The 17,162-nt window shown below is 44.7% G+C and overlaps 1 protein-coding gene across 5 annotated transcripts in view; it reads left to right on the top strand.

Annotated features, from left to right (window-relative positions):
• Window positions 1–441: 441 nt before the first annotated feature.
• LOC110302303 (baculoviral IAP repeat-containing protein 3) overlaps window positions 442–17,162 on the top strand; it is a 24,345-nt gene continuing 7,624 nt past the window's right edge. Inside the window, exons 1-7 of one of the 5 annotated variants that reach the window (XM_029481714.1) lie at window positions 5,255–5,958; window positions 7,202–7,813; window positions 8,229–8,325; window positions 12,290–13,234; window positions 13,335–13,434; window positions 14,910–14,988; window positions 15,940–15,988. In XM_029481714.1, coding sequence (XP_029337574.1) covers window positions 12,382–13,234; window positions 13,335–13,434; window positions 14,910–14,988; window positions 15,940–15,988 — 1,081 coding nt within the window. In that variant the 5' untranslated portion in view covers window positions 5,255–5,958; window positions 7,202–7,813; window positions 8,229–8,325; window positions 12,290–12,381. Of the gene's footprint in view, window positions 760–5,254; window positions 5,959–7,201; window positions 7,814–8,228; window positions 8,326–8,822; window positions 8,914–12,289; window positions 13,235–13,334; window positions 13,435–14,909; window positions 14,989–15,939; window positions 15,989–17,162 lie in introns of those variants that run through there. The other 4 variants (XM_029481715.1, XM_021173146.2, XM_021173145.2 and 1 more) reach the window with 4 other exon arrangements.

Below are 17,162 nucleotides of genomic sequence, written 5' to 3'. Positions count from 1 at the left end.
ACAGAGATCCTCCTGCCTCGGCCTTCTGAGTGCTGGGATTAAAGGCATTTGCTGCTACCCGCAGCTGTAGTTCTGATCTTGGAAACAATAAAAATGAGTTCCTGGCAGAAGTGGTTTTTTTTTTTTTTTTTTTTTTTTTTTTTTTTTTTTTTTTAACAAATGTTCCTTTCAGCTTTCTTTCTTGATAAAAACAAAAAGTGAAACCAGAGACTTTTACAGAGTTACTCGGGTTATTTTCTCCTAACGTCTTACTTTTTTAATTTAGCAGTTATATTCCGGACAGTTGTGGCTCTTTTTTTACAGTGAAGGACTTGGAGGCTGCAGGAGGGAAGCGCGGTGGGGGTGGGGTGGGGATAGGCCTTAAGAGTAAGGCGGAACCCACAGGCTGCACATCTGTTTTCAATGTTTTGTAAGAGCCAAGCGCCTTGAAGTAAAAACTTTCAGTAAATGACACGAGGGGGAGCTGGGTCCAGGAAGTCACGCACAGAAGAGCCACGGAAATCCCCAGCCAGGGTGGCCACCAAGGGTGAGGAGGAAGTGCGTCTGGTTTTCACCCTGGAGTTCCCCGGAGCCCTGGAGGAAAGCACCGCAGGTCGGAGCAGCCCTGGGCCGGGCAGGGTGGGGGCAGTGGCCAAGGCCTAGCTGGGGACGATTTAAAGGTGTCGCGCCACCCAGCCACACCCCACAGGCCAGGCGAGGGTGCCACCCCCGGAGATCAGAGGTCATTGCTGGCGTTCAGAGCCTAGGAAGTGGGCTGCGGTGAGTACGCGCGCGCGTGGGGATCTAGCCAGGGTCCCCGTAGTGGCTCGAGGATCACCAGGGTGACTAGATCCGAATAAGAACCTGCAAAACCGGTTTCTATGTGCATCGGTGGTCCTGCGGGAGGGCGACCTACAGGTTGGCGACGCTGACCTTGGCTGCCCATCCCCCCTCACCCCCCTCCGTTTGCGGGAGCTCGACTTTCTGAGTCTTTTCGGGTCTCTGACTTTCTGAGTGAGGCATAGGTGCCGAGAAGTTGCATTTTAATTAGGCTGCTGCGGGAGGCATCTGGGAGACTTGACACAGTGAGAACTCTGGCGTCTAAGGATGAGCTTATGGAAAGCTCATGGTTGTTTCTTGGTGATCAGCTCAGGAAAACACTAAAGCTCTTTCTTTTTTTTTTCTTTTTCTCTTTTCTTTTTCTTTTTCTTTCTTTCTTTCTTTTTTTTTTTTTTTTTTTTTTTTTTTTTTTGGTTTTTCGAGACAGGATTTCTCTGTATAGCTCTGGCTGTCCTGGAACTCATTCTGTAGACCAGGCTGGCCTCGAACTCAGAAATCTGCCTACCTCTGCCTTCCAAGTGCTTGGATTAAAGGAGTGATGGGTGTGTCAGAGACCATTTCACACTATAGCTGACACTGGCTTTGAACTCCGGAAAATCCTCCTGCCTTAACCCCTTCCGTGCTGGGATTATAGGCCTGAGTCACTGTACTCAATTTCTCAGCAGTACTCTTAATCTAGCCGGTAAATCTCTGGAGTCGTTTCTGTCTGCCCCATGCCAGGTTCTGATCATCTGTTGTAAGAAGCAGGTGCCATTACTATCCCCTTTTCCCACCTAGGAAACTGAGGCACACGTGGCTTTTCTTAGTCTCTCTATGGAGCACTGGTTGCGCTGGAACTGGATAAGTAGAACAGGCCGGCTTTGAACTCAAGGAAACACTGACATCTACCTACCTCTGCCTCCAGGGTAATGGGATTAGGGGCGTATCTGGCCACTTGGTGGTTTTCTTTCCCACCATTACACTGTTGGTGGAAAAGGGACTGACTCTCTTGAAATCCTGTGATGTGAGACTCCAGAGCTTGGGAGTAAATTGCCACGAGGCCAAGTTAGCAGTAATAGGGGGAAATTAACAAATGAAAGTGCCATGAACATGCTGGGCACAGCCAGCTGTGCTAAGAAATTCTTCCATGACAGTGTTTGCTGGGGTTAGTAGTGCAGGTCTGTAATCATAGCACTTGGGAGGTGGAGGCTGAAGGATCAGGTGACCAAGGTCAGTCTGGGCTGTGTGTCTCACACAACAGCAGCTAGGCACTGTAGCTGCGGCTACCACAGAAGTTAAAGCTTATTTCCCATTCTGTAGGAGATGTGGTCCAAGGTGGAGGGAAGAAGATGGCACAGCTAATTGCTCCAAAGGGTGGGGACACCCAATAGTCCCTGGGTCTACTGGACATGGTAGTGTAAGCAGAGAAGAAACTGGGGTGCCAAGCTCGTCTATAAGGAACCACTGGAAAGAAAGAGGGCTCCTACACACTGATGTGGACAAGGGCAGGGATCAGAACATGCCTAAGAGGAAGTGGACCCAGTAGCAGAAGTCAATGCTTCCAGCAAATTTGATTTTATGAGTATGGAGAGTGAAAGGTGCTGGCACACGGACTGATTGACTGACTGTCTGTGTTGGAAATGTGGTTCATAAATGCTCTGCTGGCTTGGCTGTGGAGGGAAGGCCAGACTCAGGAGTGGCTGGAGTAGAGACGTCAGCATTACTGTGTAGAGGGACAAGGGGTTTGAGGAAGTATGAAGAGGAGTCCTTCAGAGTAGTAGGAGGGCCCATGAAGGGGCACTTGTTTCTCTGAGGTGGCAAATAGACTGGTGAACAGAGGGCAGGCAAAGGAAGGCAGGCTGAGGGCCTAACCTAGTGAGGAACGGAGCCAGTTGAATGAAACAGTGAGCTTGGAAGGACTGAGGGTTATGTCTACAAATTTGGCTCAGGATGTGGAGAAAACAATTGCCTCTGTTGCTGGGGAAGCAATCTAGTCTAACCTCTAAGGAAATCAGTGGAACAGACCCTCGAAAGATTGAAAACAGAACTACCATAGGACTTAGCTCTACTGCTCCTTGGCAGGCACATGGAGGAGTGTACCTGAGTACCCTGTCACTGCACTGTTGCTGTGGGGAAACACCATGGCCAATACAACTTATAAAGGAAAACATTTAACTGAGGCTTGCTTACAGTTTCAGGGGGAAGTCCATGATCACCGCATGGCAACATGCAAGCGGGTGCTGGAGCAGTATGTCTTAGGGTTTTACTGCTGTGAACAGACACCATGACCAAGGCAACTCTTATAAGGTCAACGTTTAGTTGGGGCTGGCTTACAAGTTCAGAGGTTCAGTCCATTATCATCCAGGAGGAACACACTGGCATCCAGGCACACATGGTACAGGAGGAGCAGAGAGTTCTAGATCTTCATCTGAAGGCTGCTAGTAGAATACTGGCTTCTGGACAGCTAGGATGAGGATCTTAAAGCCCACACCCACAGTGACACACTTACTCCAGCAAGGCCACAGATTCTAATAGTGTCACTTCCTGAGCCAAGCATATACAAACCATAACACAGGAGCTGAGAGTTACAGCCTGATCCATACATAGGTGGCAGGCAGAGAGAGAGAGACAGAGAGAGAGAGAGAGAGAGAGAGAGAGAGAGAGTGAGAGAGAGGAAGAGGAGGGGAGGGGAGAGGAGAGAAAAGGAGAGGAAAGAAGAGGAGAGGGAAGAAGAGGAGAGGGAAGAAGGAGGAGGAGGAAGAGGAGGAAGGGATGGGGGGGTAAGAAGGGAAAGGGAGAGGAGAGGAAGAGGGGAGGGAGACTAGGCCCTGTGTGGCCCACTCTCAGGTCACACACCTCCTCCTACAAGGATACATCTCCTAATCCTTCTTAAGCAGCCCACTGAGAGTGCGGACATTTAGGCATTTAGATGCTTGAGCCTATGAGGGCCATTTTCATTCAAATTACCACACTCTGTTTATTGTGTCACTATTCACTATGGGACAAAATGGATGCCTGTTAACAGGCCAAAGAAGAAATGTGTGTGTGTGTGTGTGTGTGTGTGTGTGTGTATACATTAAAATCCTATTCAGTTGTAAAGAAAATTAAATGGTATCATTTTAAGAAATAGATGGAACAGGAAATCATGTTAGGCAAAAAAATAAAAAAAAATAAAAATAAAAGAGAGAGAGAGAAAAGAAAAAAAGAAACACAGATGTATAAATACAAGTGCGCCTTCATTTCTCCAAAGAGGAACTGTTAAAAACCAATGGAGAGGTGGGAGGGGCAGGAGAGGGTGTGTGTGTGTCAGTACACATCAGTAATTCTAATGAAAATGATTAGAAGCTGAGTTACTGGCTCATGCCTGTAACCTCAGAACTCAATAACTTATGTTATTGTGAGTTTGAGGTCAACCTGGGTTACAGAGTGAGTTACCAGGCCAGTCTGTGCTATAGCGTGAGTGTCTGTCTCAAACAGAAAGCGAACAAAAACATAAAGAGGCACATGAGAAGGGTAAACTGGACCTGTTGAGAAATCACTGAAAGATTTCAGAAAAGTGGGGCTGGAGAGATGGCCAGGTGGTTAAGAGCACCTGCTGAGTGCGCTTGTGCTGTGAGCATGTGCATGCTATCTGGTCTGCCACTTATGGCTTCTGTTTGCAATATCTTGGCTGATGGTACCCAGTGCAGCATTATTCTCTCTGTGCTAGCGACTGTAGTCAGGCCTTGGATGTGCTATTCATGTGCCCCTACCACTGAACCCTAACTCCAGTCCAAATTTACATAGCTTCTAGATATATACCAGTCTCTATTTTGGAGAAAACCTCTGAAAGAAAAGGTCGTGGTGGTGCTTGCTTGTGATTTGGGAACCTGAGACAGGAAGATTATGAGTTTGAGGCTGTGTTCAACTACATAGGGAAATCCTAGCCTCTAAAAAGAGGAAGTGGGGAGAGAAAGAAAAAAAAAGTTTGACTTTAATTTCTCTATTTTAAACAGGTTTACACAGGACACAAACACTTCTACTACTACTAACTTTTTCTCAGTTTCTTCTGTAAACCAAAACATCAAAAAATGGAGACATAAAAACCCTTAAAAGGGACTTAATCTGATCTTGGGAGATGGTTTAGACAAATGTCTAAAAATGCTAATCCAAAGCATGTAGTCTCATTCTCTGAGGTGTGGTTATTATAACTTGGTTGTGAATTTGACTTCTAAAAGGGAAAGGAGTTCTGTGACTGGGGCACAGTTTTGGTGCACCCTTCAGAAAGTTGCCTGGCAACCTCCCAGTGGCTGCCAGTTTTAAAAAAAGTGCCTGGAGTCTGGAGAGATGGCTCAATGGTTAAGAACACTGGTTGCTCTTCCAGAGGTCCTAAGTTCCATTCCCAGCAACCACATGGTAGCTCATGACCATCTGTAATGGAGTCTGATGCCCTCTTCTGACATGCAGATGGAGCACTCATATACATAAAATACATACATACATACATCTTAAAAAAAAAGTGCCCATGTTCAAGAAAGATCCAAAATGAGTGCTGGTTATCGAGAAAGTAGTAGTCATCCTTCTGCAGGATTATAGTAGTTAGCTGAGGTTGATGACCTGCTGTAAGACTTCAGCAATCACAAAGAACAAACAGGAACAGAATGTTCTGACAGTCATAACAAACTTAGAGGAAGTAAGACAGATATGAACTGTCCACCCACAGAGCCATTGATGTTTTAAAGGCCCCAGTTCTAGTCTAATTAAAGGCTGGGGCTAAACCAGTGCAAATCAGGCAATATCCAATGCCCAGAGAAGCCAGAACAGGGATCAGCCCACACGTCAACTGGCTCTGGGAAGCAGGGATTCTGATTCGTTGCCAGTTAGCATGGAACACTCCTCTCCTCCCAGTCAAGAAACCTCATCCCTGAGACTATCAACCTGTGCAGGATTTGAGATAGGCAAACAAGCAAGTAGAAGACATCCATCCACAGTTTCAGACCCCTCCTGACTACAACGTACACTGTGCTCAACCAGAAGGATGCCTTCTCCATCTTGCCCATGCCAGCCTCTATTTGCAAGATTTGGAGAGAGGCTTTAATGGACAACTCACTTGGACACATCTGCCTCAGGGATTCAAGAACTCGCCCACAATCTTTGATGAGGCACTGCATGAGGACCTGGGTGAGTGCCTAGGGGTCCACCCTCAAGTAACCTTACTCCAGTGAATAGATAACCTAATTGTGGCCCCTGACCTGGAGACATGCCTAAAGGCCATACCAGACCATACTACAGGAGCTGAGTCAACTGGGCTACCAAGTGTCTGCTAAGAAGGCCCAGCTTTGTCAACCGATGTCACTTATCTGGAGCACATCCTCAAGGGGTGTGGGGCAAAGCATGCGGCCAGATGCCTGTAAGCAAACCATCTCAGCATCCCACTTCCATCAACCAAAAGGAAAAAAGGAAAGCATGGGAATTTTGGGGGTCTGCTGGATTTTGTAGACTCTGGGTGCTGAGATACACAAAAGCCATTAAATGAGGCCACCAGGGATTAGGAAGATGAGATAGAAAGGACCTCGGAGGTGGACATGGCTTTTAATACCTTAAGAGGGGCTGGAGAGATGGCTCAGCGGTTTAGAGCACTGACTGAAGGTTCTGAGTTCAATTCCCAGCAATCACGTGGTGGCTCACCACCATCCATAATGAGATCTGGCGCCCTCTTCTGGAGTGTCTGAAGACAGCTACAGTGTTACATATAATAAATAAATCTTAAAAAAAAAAAAAAAAAAAAAAAAAGACCTTAAGAAAAACCTTACTTTAAGCACTGGCTCTGGCCAGCCCAGACATTCACAGACCTTCCCACCTTTATATGGGTAAAAGAAAATGGTTGGCAAAGTAGGTGCTCATCCAAACTTTAGGCCCATGGAAAAGACCTGTGGCCTATTTGTCTAAGAAGCTGGATTAGGTGTCTCAGAGATGGCCAGCCTGTCTCTGGATTATAGCTGCCACCACTCTGCTGGCCAAGGATGCTGACAAGATAACCATGGGGCAGGAACTTGTATCACTACCCCCCAAGATATTGAGAGGATTCTCAAGAATCCACCCAGCCAATGGCTATTCAAGGCTAGACTGGTACCATTCCAAATACTGCTTTTGGATCCTCCTGTATAAGATATAACCCATTGTCTGCCCTAAACCCAGCCACCCTGCTATTGGACCCATCCTCAGACATTCAGCATGATTGCTCTCTATAGTTTTGGGGCATGTTCAAAACATTAGGCAAGACCCAACATCCCCTGGCTGGATACTGAGTCCATTTAGTTCACAGATGAGAACAGCTTCATCCATGATGATATGCAGGGTGGGGTGGTGGGGGTGGTGGTAGTGGACTTGATTTCTGTTATTTGGATAACTTCTTTGCTTCCAGGAATTCATTGCTCTGGGCATCAAAAGGGACATCAGCTGATAAAGCCACAAGGGAAGTTTCCTAAGCGTTCACTGCTTACATCCTGGTAGCCTTGCCACCCTCTGCACTCCTAGCTGTCCACAATTATACTTCTGAGGACAAACAAGATCAGGCCAAATGCCAGGAAATCTCTAGAAGAGGTGAATAGTTACATATTGCCAAGATCTGTACCATCTTACCTAAGAAGTTTGCTAAACAACTCATCCATCAAATCCATCAGGCCTTGCATCTGGGTCACCAGAAATTAAAAGAATTGTTGCAAGTGGTAAAATATAGAATATTTGACTTGATACACTTGGTTGCTCCACCTGCCAGGCTGTGAACCCCTCAAGCTTCAATCAAGGAACCATGGAAACCAGAATTAGAGGCTCACAGCCAGAGGCCATGGGAAATAGATTATATGGAAATAAAGCCAGGAACATATGGATATAAATACCTGCTAGTTTTTATAGATACCCTACAAAGAAGGAAACTGCCAATGTAGTGGCAAAGATGATTCTAGAAGACATCATACCCAGGTACAGTCTGCCCACCCTGCTTGGGCCTAACAGTGGACCAGCATTTATCTCTCAGGTAATTCAATCTTTAATACATGTCTTGGGGACCAATTGGAAACTGCATTGTATATATAGACCCCAGAACTCAGGACAGGTAGAGAGCATGAATCAGACCCTGAAGGAGGCCTTGACCAAATCAACCCTTGAAACTGCCGGTTACTTGGTGTCTCTCTTACCTTATGCCTTATATAGGGCTAGGAACACCCCTATACCTTATACCCCCTCAAAGGGGGTCTCACCGCCTTTGAGATCCTGTATGGAAGGCCCTCTCCCATGTTGCCTAACCTCTAGTCGATATTCTAGCTGAATATGACCAACATAAGTTCTTGGAGACTTGGGGGGCCCTCCACAGAATCTAGAAACAACTTTGGCCTTCCATCTGTCAGGTTTATGAATCTGCTCCTCCCCCAACCCTCTTTGCTTTGAATCAGGTGATGAAGTCTAGATTAAAAGAAAACCACAAGACCCTGGAACCTTGATGGAAAGGACCTCACACATGTGATCCTGACCATGTCAACAACTGTGAAGGTAGATGGGATTGGGGCATGAATATACCATTCCCATGTCAAGCCTGCTAGTAGAGAGATAACCCACCTTAAGAGCAACGGAAGGCAACCCCACATTCCACCAAATTATAAAAGCTTTGACTTCAATACTCCTAGTGCTTCTTGCTTACAGCTTACAGCTTGCTGCATCAACCACTAACCCCCACTATCCCCTGAGTCTAACTTGACAGATAATTAGTTCTGGAATGGGTAAGATTGCCAACTCTGACACCCACTTGGCTCTCTGGGGCACTTGGTTCCCTGATCTTCAGGTAGACCCGTGTGATCTCATGAATGAGGGATGGGACCCCTCAGATCAACAGCCCTTCCTTGGTTATGGTTTGTAACTCCTGGGGACCGAGGAGACACACGGACTCAGGCCTTTTATATCTTCCCAGGACATTCTCGGACTGGAACCATCGGGCAAAACACGATGGTCCAGAGTACTTTTTCTGTGCAACATAAGGATGTGAGCCTACTGGATGGATAAACTGGAAACCTCCTGTTAAAGATGATCTCATTGCTGTGACCTACCTGGTTTGGGGATACCTAGCCCCCAGAAGAAATACTTGTAGGCCTTGCTTTGAACCCCCTTACTATCTGGGTATCACTGGGGGGGTGATGTAACAACCTTATCATTAAGTTTACAGATGCTGGTAAGAAACTGGATTGACTGAGAGTAAGACATAGAAATAAAGACTTTATATCTCTCAAAAAAACCAAAAAAAAAAAAAAAAAAAAAAAAAANTTTTTNTNNCNAAAAAAAAAAAAAAAAAAAAAAAAAAAAAAAAAAGACTTTATATCACTCACTGGCTGTGATCCTGACTCCTAGTCACCATCCAGCTACTTCAACATGGCCTCTCAGGACCCCCGGTTACTTTGAGCACCAACAAGGTGTTAGTAAAACCAACTTACCACCCTCTAACACCCTGTCACCTGAGTCAGGACCCCTGAAGTCAGGCCTGAGTCCGTGTGTCTCTTCGGGCCCCAGGCGAGTTACAAACTGTAACCAAGGAAAGGCTGTTGATCTGAGGGGTCCCATCCCTCATTCATGAGGTCACACGGGTCTACCTGAAGATCAGGGAACCAAGTGCCCCGGAGAGCCAAGTGGGTGTCAGAGTTGGCAATCTTACCCATTGCAGAACTTTCTGGGTTCTTAACTCCTCCCGCTCAGATCTAACCTAGGACTGTTGGTTATGCTTGTATATTTAGCTTCCTTATTATGAAAGAATAGCAGTGTCCAGGGATTATTCACAGAGCATAGATGGTAACTGCTGTAGATGGCAACAGGCAGGCAGAAATCAATAAATAACAGGACAGGGACTTAGCATTGGAAATCGGGCACCCTCTGAATATTCCCATCTCTGAGACCTCACTATGCCCCCTACTACTGCAGGATACGTGCTGCCCCCAGATGGTGCTTGGTGGACTTGTGCCTCGGTGCTCACCCCATGCATTCATGCCCTAGTTTTAAATGTGCCTGAGGATTTTTGTGTTCTGGTACAACTCTTCTCTCAGGTAGCTTATACAGGAGAGAATATACTAGACCAGTTGGCTTCTCCAATACACCGGGTAGAAGGAGTTGCCGCAGCCACATCCAACCTCTTAGGGTTGGCTGGCACTGCTGGCATAGTTGCCTCGGCCTTGATTCTCCAGGATAAAAATTATAAGGCCCTGCAAATGGCCATAGATGCTGATCTGGAAGAGGTTAGAAAAACCCATTACTGCACTAAGGAGTCCTTCTCTTCCCTGGCAAAGGAGTCCTACAAAATAGAAGGGGCTTGGACTTTTCCTTCAGCAAGTAGGTTTCTGTCTGGCCTTAGAGGAACAATACTGTTTTTACACCAACCATTCCAGGGTTGATATAAGTCCCTCTTTAACTGGTCCCCTTCTTTAACCACCCTTGCTTCAGCCCTGGCCAGACTTATCATCCTTTCACTATTAACCTTAACTTGTGGACCCTAAATAATTAATGCTTTAGTCAGGTTTGTCAAGGAATAAATATCTACTGTCCAACTGATGATTCTCAAGCAGCAATACCAGTTCATGGCATGGAAACATCTCAAGGATTCAAGATGCCATTACTCAAGGGGGAAATGAGAGGACTGAGCTAGACTGACACCATGACAGGCTGTGAGATGCCAATTCAAGGGGACTAGGCCTAAGTTTCTGTTTCCCAGAACTGAACAAACCAGTTCCAGGAAAAACCATGGCCTGCAGCCAACTAATCAAGAGCTTCCCTGCCATCTGGCCTGAGGCAAAAAAGTCATCAATAGTTCTAGAAAGTACCCCCAAACCCTACCTAATCGCAGAGACACCCACACCCCTAAAGAGCCAACCAATCAAGATAAAGGTCACTTACCTTTCTCTGGAATCCCCATAATAAGCTTAACATTGAGCCTGCAAGCTCACCTGAGGATTGCCGTTTTGATGAATGGTAGACCCCTGTATGCTAGATTTCTGCAGAATAAACATTCCTTGCTTTTATATACTATTTGAGTCTGGAGTGTTATTTTTCAGTGATTTGTGTACCCGTACAGGAGTGGGCAGTGAGGTTAGATACAATGATGTCTCCTGAGGGAGGGAGACTCTGTGACAACTGTGCTGTTTCTCCTTCTACCTGGAGATGATGAACTGGTGTTCTTGGTAGCAAATCTGCCACATCAGTACATAGCAGGAAGTTACACCAACCAGTGGCAGCAAACCCTGGTGCCTCGACATAGAAATGATTTTGCTAATGATTAATAAATCTTTTTCTGTTTGTTTGTTTGTTTGTTTTTGTTTTTCGAGACAGGGTTTCTCTGTGTAGCCCTGGCTGTCCTGGAACTCACTTTGTAGACCAGGCAGGCCTCGAACTCAGAAATCCACCTGCCTTTGCCTCCTAAGTGCTGGGATTAAAGGCATGCACCACCACTGCCCAGCTGGTTAATAAATCTTGCAGGAGAATTTCTTAATTCTGAAAGACTGTTGTTTAGATGGTAATGGGGTTTTCTTTTTCTTTCATCTTGATAAATATGGGCACAAGGAATACCCTTTGAGATAATTTCTGACCAAAACTAAGACTTTGAGTCTCAAGATGGCAGTGGTGAGCATGCCTTTAATCCCAGCACTCCAGAGGCAGAGGCAGGGGATGTCTGAGTTCAAGACCAGCCTGGCCCACAGAGTGGGTTCTAAGACAGCCAATGCTACACAGAGAAACCCTGTCTTGACCACCGTCCCCCAAGTAAAGAAGTATGAGTCTTGCAGGATAACTCAGTGGTAAGGCACAGGCTTTGTATACCAAGGCCCTGGACTCAGTTCCTAGTGCGACCCCGTCAAGCAGCAAAGGTGTTTTGAGTAGAGGATTAATTAATATCTCTGATCTTGGTCCTTTGAAAGGAAACAAAAACTAATCAAAAAGTTTTGAAGAGCTGGGTGGTGATGGCACATGCCTTTAATCCCAGCACTTGGGAGGCAGAGGCAGGCAGATTTCTGAGTTCAAGGCCAGCCTGGTCTACAGAGTAAGTTCCAGGACAGCCAGGGCTATACAGAGAAACCCTGTCTCGAAAAGCCAACCAACCAACCAACCAACCAAAAAAAAAAAAAAAAAAAAAAAAAAAAAAAAGAAAGAAAGAAAAGAAAACAATCTAAATTATGCTTTCATTCTATAGGAAACATAGTTTTTAATACAGCTTGGGTAACTGGTACTGATATATTCCAGTGGCAAAGGGAAGCAGACTTGTCCCTCAGGATGTGTGGCTTAGAAGGCCCCCAAGCATTGTGCTTCAGAATGGGACTAACCTTAGTCACATATTGGCTATTAGGTAGAGTCTTGTCTTTATTATATGAATGAAGATTATACAAAGGTATGGTTGTGTGTAATTGTGCCTTAAGGGTCAGATGTGAAATCATCCTACTGAAACCCAAAATACATAAAAGAAAAAAAAATGAGTTTGTTCTTATTTTAGGTATCAGCCTAGCAGTAAAACCGACCAGAAGCCATGCACAAAAGTACATCCCCAGAGAAAGACTTGTCCCTTCCCCTCCCTGCCATCTCACCATGAACATGGTTCAAGACAGTGCCTTTCTAGCCAAGCTGATGAAGAGTGCTGACACCTTTGAGTTGAAGTATGACTTTTCCTGTGAGCTGTACCGATTGTCCACATACTCAGCTTTCCCTGCGGGAGTTCCTGTGTCAGAAAGGAGTCTGGCTCGTGCTGGCTTTTACTACACTGGTGTCAATGACAAGGTCAAGTGCTTCTGCTGTGGCCTGATGCTAGACAACTGGAAACCAGGGGACAGTCCCATTGAGAAGCACAGAAAGTTGTACCCCAGCTGCAACTTTGTACAGACTTTGAATCCAGCCAACAGTCTGGAAGCTAGTCCTCAGCCTTCTCCTCCTTCCACAGCGATGAGCACCATGCCGTTGTGCTTTGCAAGTTCTGAGAACACTGGCTATTTCAGTGGCTCTTACTCAAGCTTTCCCTCAGACCCTGTGAACTTCCGAGCAAATCAAGATCGTCCTGCTTTGAGCACAAGTCCCTACCACTTTGCAATGAACACAGAGAAGGCCAGATTACTCACCTATGAAACATGGCCATTGTCTTTTCTGTCACCAGCAAAGCTGGCCAAAGCAGGCTTCTACTACATAGGACCTGGAGATAGAGTGGCCTGCTTTGCGTGTGATGGGAAACTGAGCAACTGGGAACGTAAGGATGATGCTATGTCAGAGCACCAGAGGCATTTCCCCAGCTGCCCGTTCTTAAAAGACTTGGGTCAGTCTGCTTCGAGATACACTGCCTCCAACCTGAGCATGCAGACACACGCAGCCCGTATTAGAACATTCTCTAACTGGCCTTCTAGTGCACTAGTTCATGCCCAGGAACTTGCAAGTGCGGGCTTTTATTACACAGGTAAGAAACATTCTGAGAATTATAAAGATCTGTCATGTGTTATACACTCGAAAGGGCAAATTTTATATGTTTATAAGTTTTCGTTCAAAATGAATTTTAGGACACAGTGATGATGTCAAGTGTTTTTGCTGTGATGGCGGGCTGAGGTGCTGGGAATCTGGAGATGACCCCTGGGTGGAACATGCCAAGTGGTTTCCAAGGTAACGGCTTTGAAGTTATTGCATCTTTTATGTTTTCATGAGATACATTATCTTCTTTTATAGCAAGTGTGCCTCTTAAGTCCTGCAGATTTTATTTTATTCTTATGTGTATGAGTGTTTTGCGTATATGTCTGTATACTGTTTGCATGCAGTGACCGCAGAGGCCAGGAGAGGACACTGGAGCCTCTGTGACTAGACTTCTAGATGGTTGTGGGTCAACATGTGGGAGCTGGGAATTAAACCTGGGTTCTCTGAAAGAAAAGCCAGTGCTCTGTCTTGCTGAGCCTTCTCTTAAGCTCCATTACTTCAGATTTTAAACATTATAAAGAATATAGAGAACATTCACATTGATTTTTTTAAGTGCTTTGCATTGTGATAGTTAAAAACTTTTTTTCTTTTCCATTTATTTGTTTTATGTGTATGTGGTCAGGGGATAAGTTTTGAGGGCCAGTTCTCACCTTTTACCCTTGCGATTGGACTCAGGTTACTAGGCTTGGTGGGAAGCACTTTTGCTAGCTGAGCCATCTCACCAGCCCCTCACACTGTGAATACACAAGCACTGTGAGCCTGCTTTGATGCTGCCATGAGTCACTTTATAGTTAAATTTGATAATTTACCTGTATTACCTAGGGATTGGCAACCTCCTTAGTAGAGGAGTCATAACGAATGTCACATTCTTTCCTGAGAGTGCATCTATACATGTTTTTAGCCCATAAAATTATCATGCAGATGACCAGATGGCTTATTTAGGAGACTCCATATTTGCTTAAGGGAATTTTTAGGAACCTTTGAAGAGTAGAGAGCAGTGAGGAGCTCTGAGGAGCCAGCTGGAGGGCGGTGGCTGAGGGGCTCCTCATGGCCACTGCTTGGTGGCTCAGCTGCTTACTCAGTCCCCAGTTCCTGTGATTTTGGTAACTGAAGGACCAGATGCTTGCTGCTTGTTTCCATGAGTTCCACTGCATTTACACACACAAACCACACATAGAAATGTACACAAGTAAAAAATCTTCATGCATAGTCAGTGTGCGCTGAGCTGGGGCTTATTTCTCTTCCAACATTAAGAATCTGACCTCCAGGGCTGGTGAGATGGCTCAGTGGGTAAGAGCACCCGACAGCTCTTAGCTCTTCCAAAGGTCCGGAGTTCAAATCCCAGCAACCACATGGTGGCTCACAACCATCCATAATGATCTGACGCCCTCTTCTGGTGTGTCTGAAGACAGCGACAGTGTACTTACATATAATAAATAAATAAATCTTAAGGGAAAAAAAAAAGAATCTGACCTCCAGTAGTTCCTCCCCAGGGCGCTTAACCAGCTTCCACCTGAGATGGTCATCCAGACATGGGTTTGTTATTAAGTTTCATTTCACTTTCTGAAATTAAGATTAATTTTTGGTCATAAACATGAACTATACGTTATGAGGCTGATGATGAGTGATGTTGTCTTATTAAGTAATTCCTGGTGTTTATGCTTTAGGTGTGAGTACTTGATCAGAATCAAAGGCCAAGAGTTTGTCAGCCAAGTTCAAGCTGGCTATCCTCATCTACTTGAGCAGGTAGGAGGCCTCCCTTTTTTATTTTTAATTATTATTTAAAAAAATTATTGGCTGGGCATGGTGGCGCACACCTTTAATCCCAGCACTCGGGAGGCAGAGGCAGGTGGATTTCTGAGTTTGAGGCCAGCCTGGTCTACAAAGTGAGTTCCAGGACACCCAAAGGCTACACAGAGAAACCCTGTCTCAAAAAACAAAAACAAAACAAAACAAACAAAACAAAAAATTATTGGTTTGCAAAAATTACTTTTAAAAATTTATTTGTAAAAATAAATCAGAATAATATTTCAGTAAAAAGTGAAAGTTGTTTTAAAACACGCCCTCCTTTCTTCTCACAAATGTCAACCTAAGTGTGCAAGGCACTTCTCTTTTGAGAAAAACAGATCTGTACCTATTAGCCACATGGAAGATAGTATTTGTTCTATTTCTCTTTAAGCTGTCGTCTAATCAGCTAATAATAAATTAAACTCTGAAATTAATAAAGTAAATAATACATTTGAGGAAAACAACTTTACTGTGTAACCTTTTCTTAAGTGATTTGAGAAAGCATTTCTCCTTGGAAAGCTAATGAGATCTTATTTGTCTGAGGTTCAAAAACGTGTTTGCCATGGCCAGCAGACCTGACTGGCATGGACTGTGTCTCAGCAGATGACTAGGGAATGTGAGATTTGCAGATTCAGGATCAGCCTGCTGCCTCCCAGGAAACCCAGCCTGTCCTGCCCAATGAGGACAGACTTAGCTCACTGGAGCACAGTCTCCATAAGAAGCTGTTAGTTTAGAGCCTCATTATTCAAATCCCTGGTGAATGTAAATGAAACATTGCTTCTGACTGAGGAAATGCCCTGTTGATGACAAAGTCAGTTGGTGGTAGGTTAAATGGAGCAGGTCTGTTGGTCATTTTCAGTGCAGTGCTACGATGCAGTTTACATTTTAACATGTGTATTTTTTCCTTAGCTATTATCTACGTCAGACTCCCCAGAAGATGAGAATGCAGAAGCAGCAAGTATGTATAATAATCATAATTCCTGCATTACAGTGCTCCGTTTTGCATTAAGGTTGAAGGGAAGCTGAATACAGCTGTAATCCAGCGTCTGGAAAGCAGAAGTGGAAGGCTGATGTGCTCCAGGCCCTATGGAATTATGTGAGACCTTGTCCTAGAAATAGAAATGATTGAAAGGTTATCATAGGAAATGAATATGCATGTTCATTTCTAATTTATAATTGAAAATGTGATTTATAATAAAGACACCCTGTTACTGTCAATAAGCAAACATCAATAAGCAACAAGAGTTGCTTGGAGAAATTTATTATGTATGTATTTATTTATTTTATTTTTTTTAAAGATTTATTTATTATTATATCTAAGTACACTGTAGCTGTCTTCAGATATACCAGAAGAGGGCATCAGATCTCATTATAGATGGTTGTGAGCCACCATGTGCTTGCTGGGAACTGAACTCAGGACATCTGGAAGAGCAGTTGGTGCTCTTAACCACTGAGCCATCTCTCCAGCCCACTTGGAGAAATTTTAAAAACAGCATAAATATCTAGTTTATGCTTCAGGCCTCATAGATTGATCAGTGTATGTAAGTGTGTATCTTGGGTCTCTATGTATAATTGTTTTTTATGGTCCTGGGGGTTGAACCTAGGACCTCAGGCATAACAATCATAACCTCTTTCCCTAGCTCCACCCCATAGCAGTGGGCATCTACACTTTAAGCAAACTACATTCATCTAGCCTTACCCTGTTGTTGGGCAGTTGTGGAAATACATATACTGTGCCTTCTATTGCTGGTATACTCTTCCTGTCCCGTAGAAAGGGTAGAACACAGAATTCTATTTTTTTCACTGGGAACCCTAGGCGCGGATTGCCAATGGAACTTACTTGTTACTGAGACCCACGAGGATGGAGCAGTCGTTTGAATAGGTGCCTTGACCTTATGTTTTAGTGTTCAGTGCAATACATTTTAATCATTTGTTTACTTTCATGTATGTGCATTGGTGTTTTGCCTGCTAGTATGTTTGTGTGAAGTGTCAGGTCCCCTGGAACTGGAGTTAAAGACAGTTGAGAGCTGTCACTGAATACTAGGAATTGAACCTGGGTCCTCTGGAAGAGCAGTCGGTGCTCTTTTTTTTTGTTTGTTTGTTTACTTTTCTTTTTCTTTTTTTTTTTTTTA

This window comes from Mus caroli, chromosome 9 (genome assembly GCF_900094665.2).
Source record: "Mus caroli chromosome 9, CAROLI_EIJ_v1.1, whole genome shotgun sequence".
In the NCBI taxonomy this organism is placed as follows: Eukaryota; Metazoa; Chordata; class Mammalia; order Rodentia; family Muridae; genus Mus; species Mus caroli.
The sequence above is the reverse complement of the archived record's forward strand: the minus strand, read 5'-3'. Positions and strand labels throughout refer to the sequence as shown.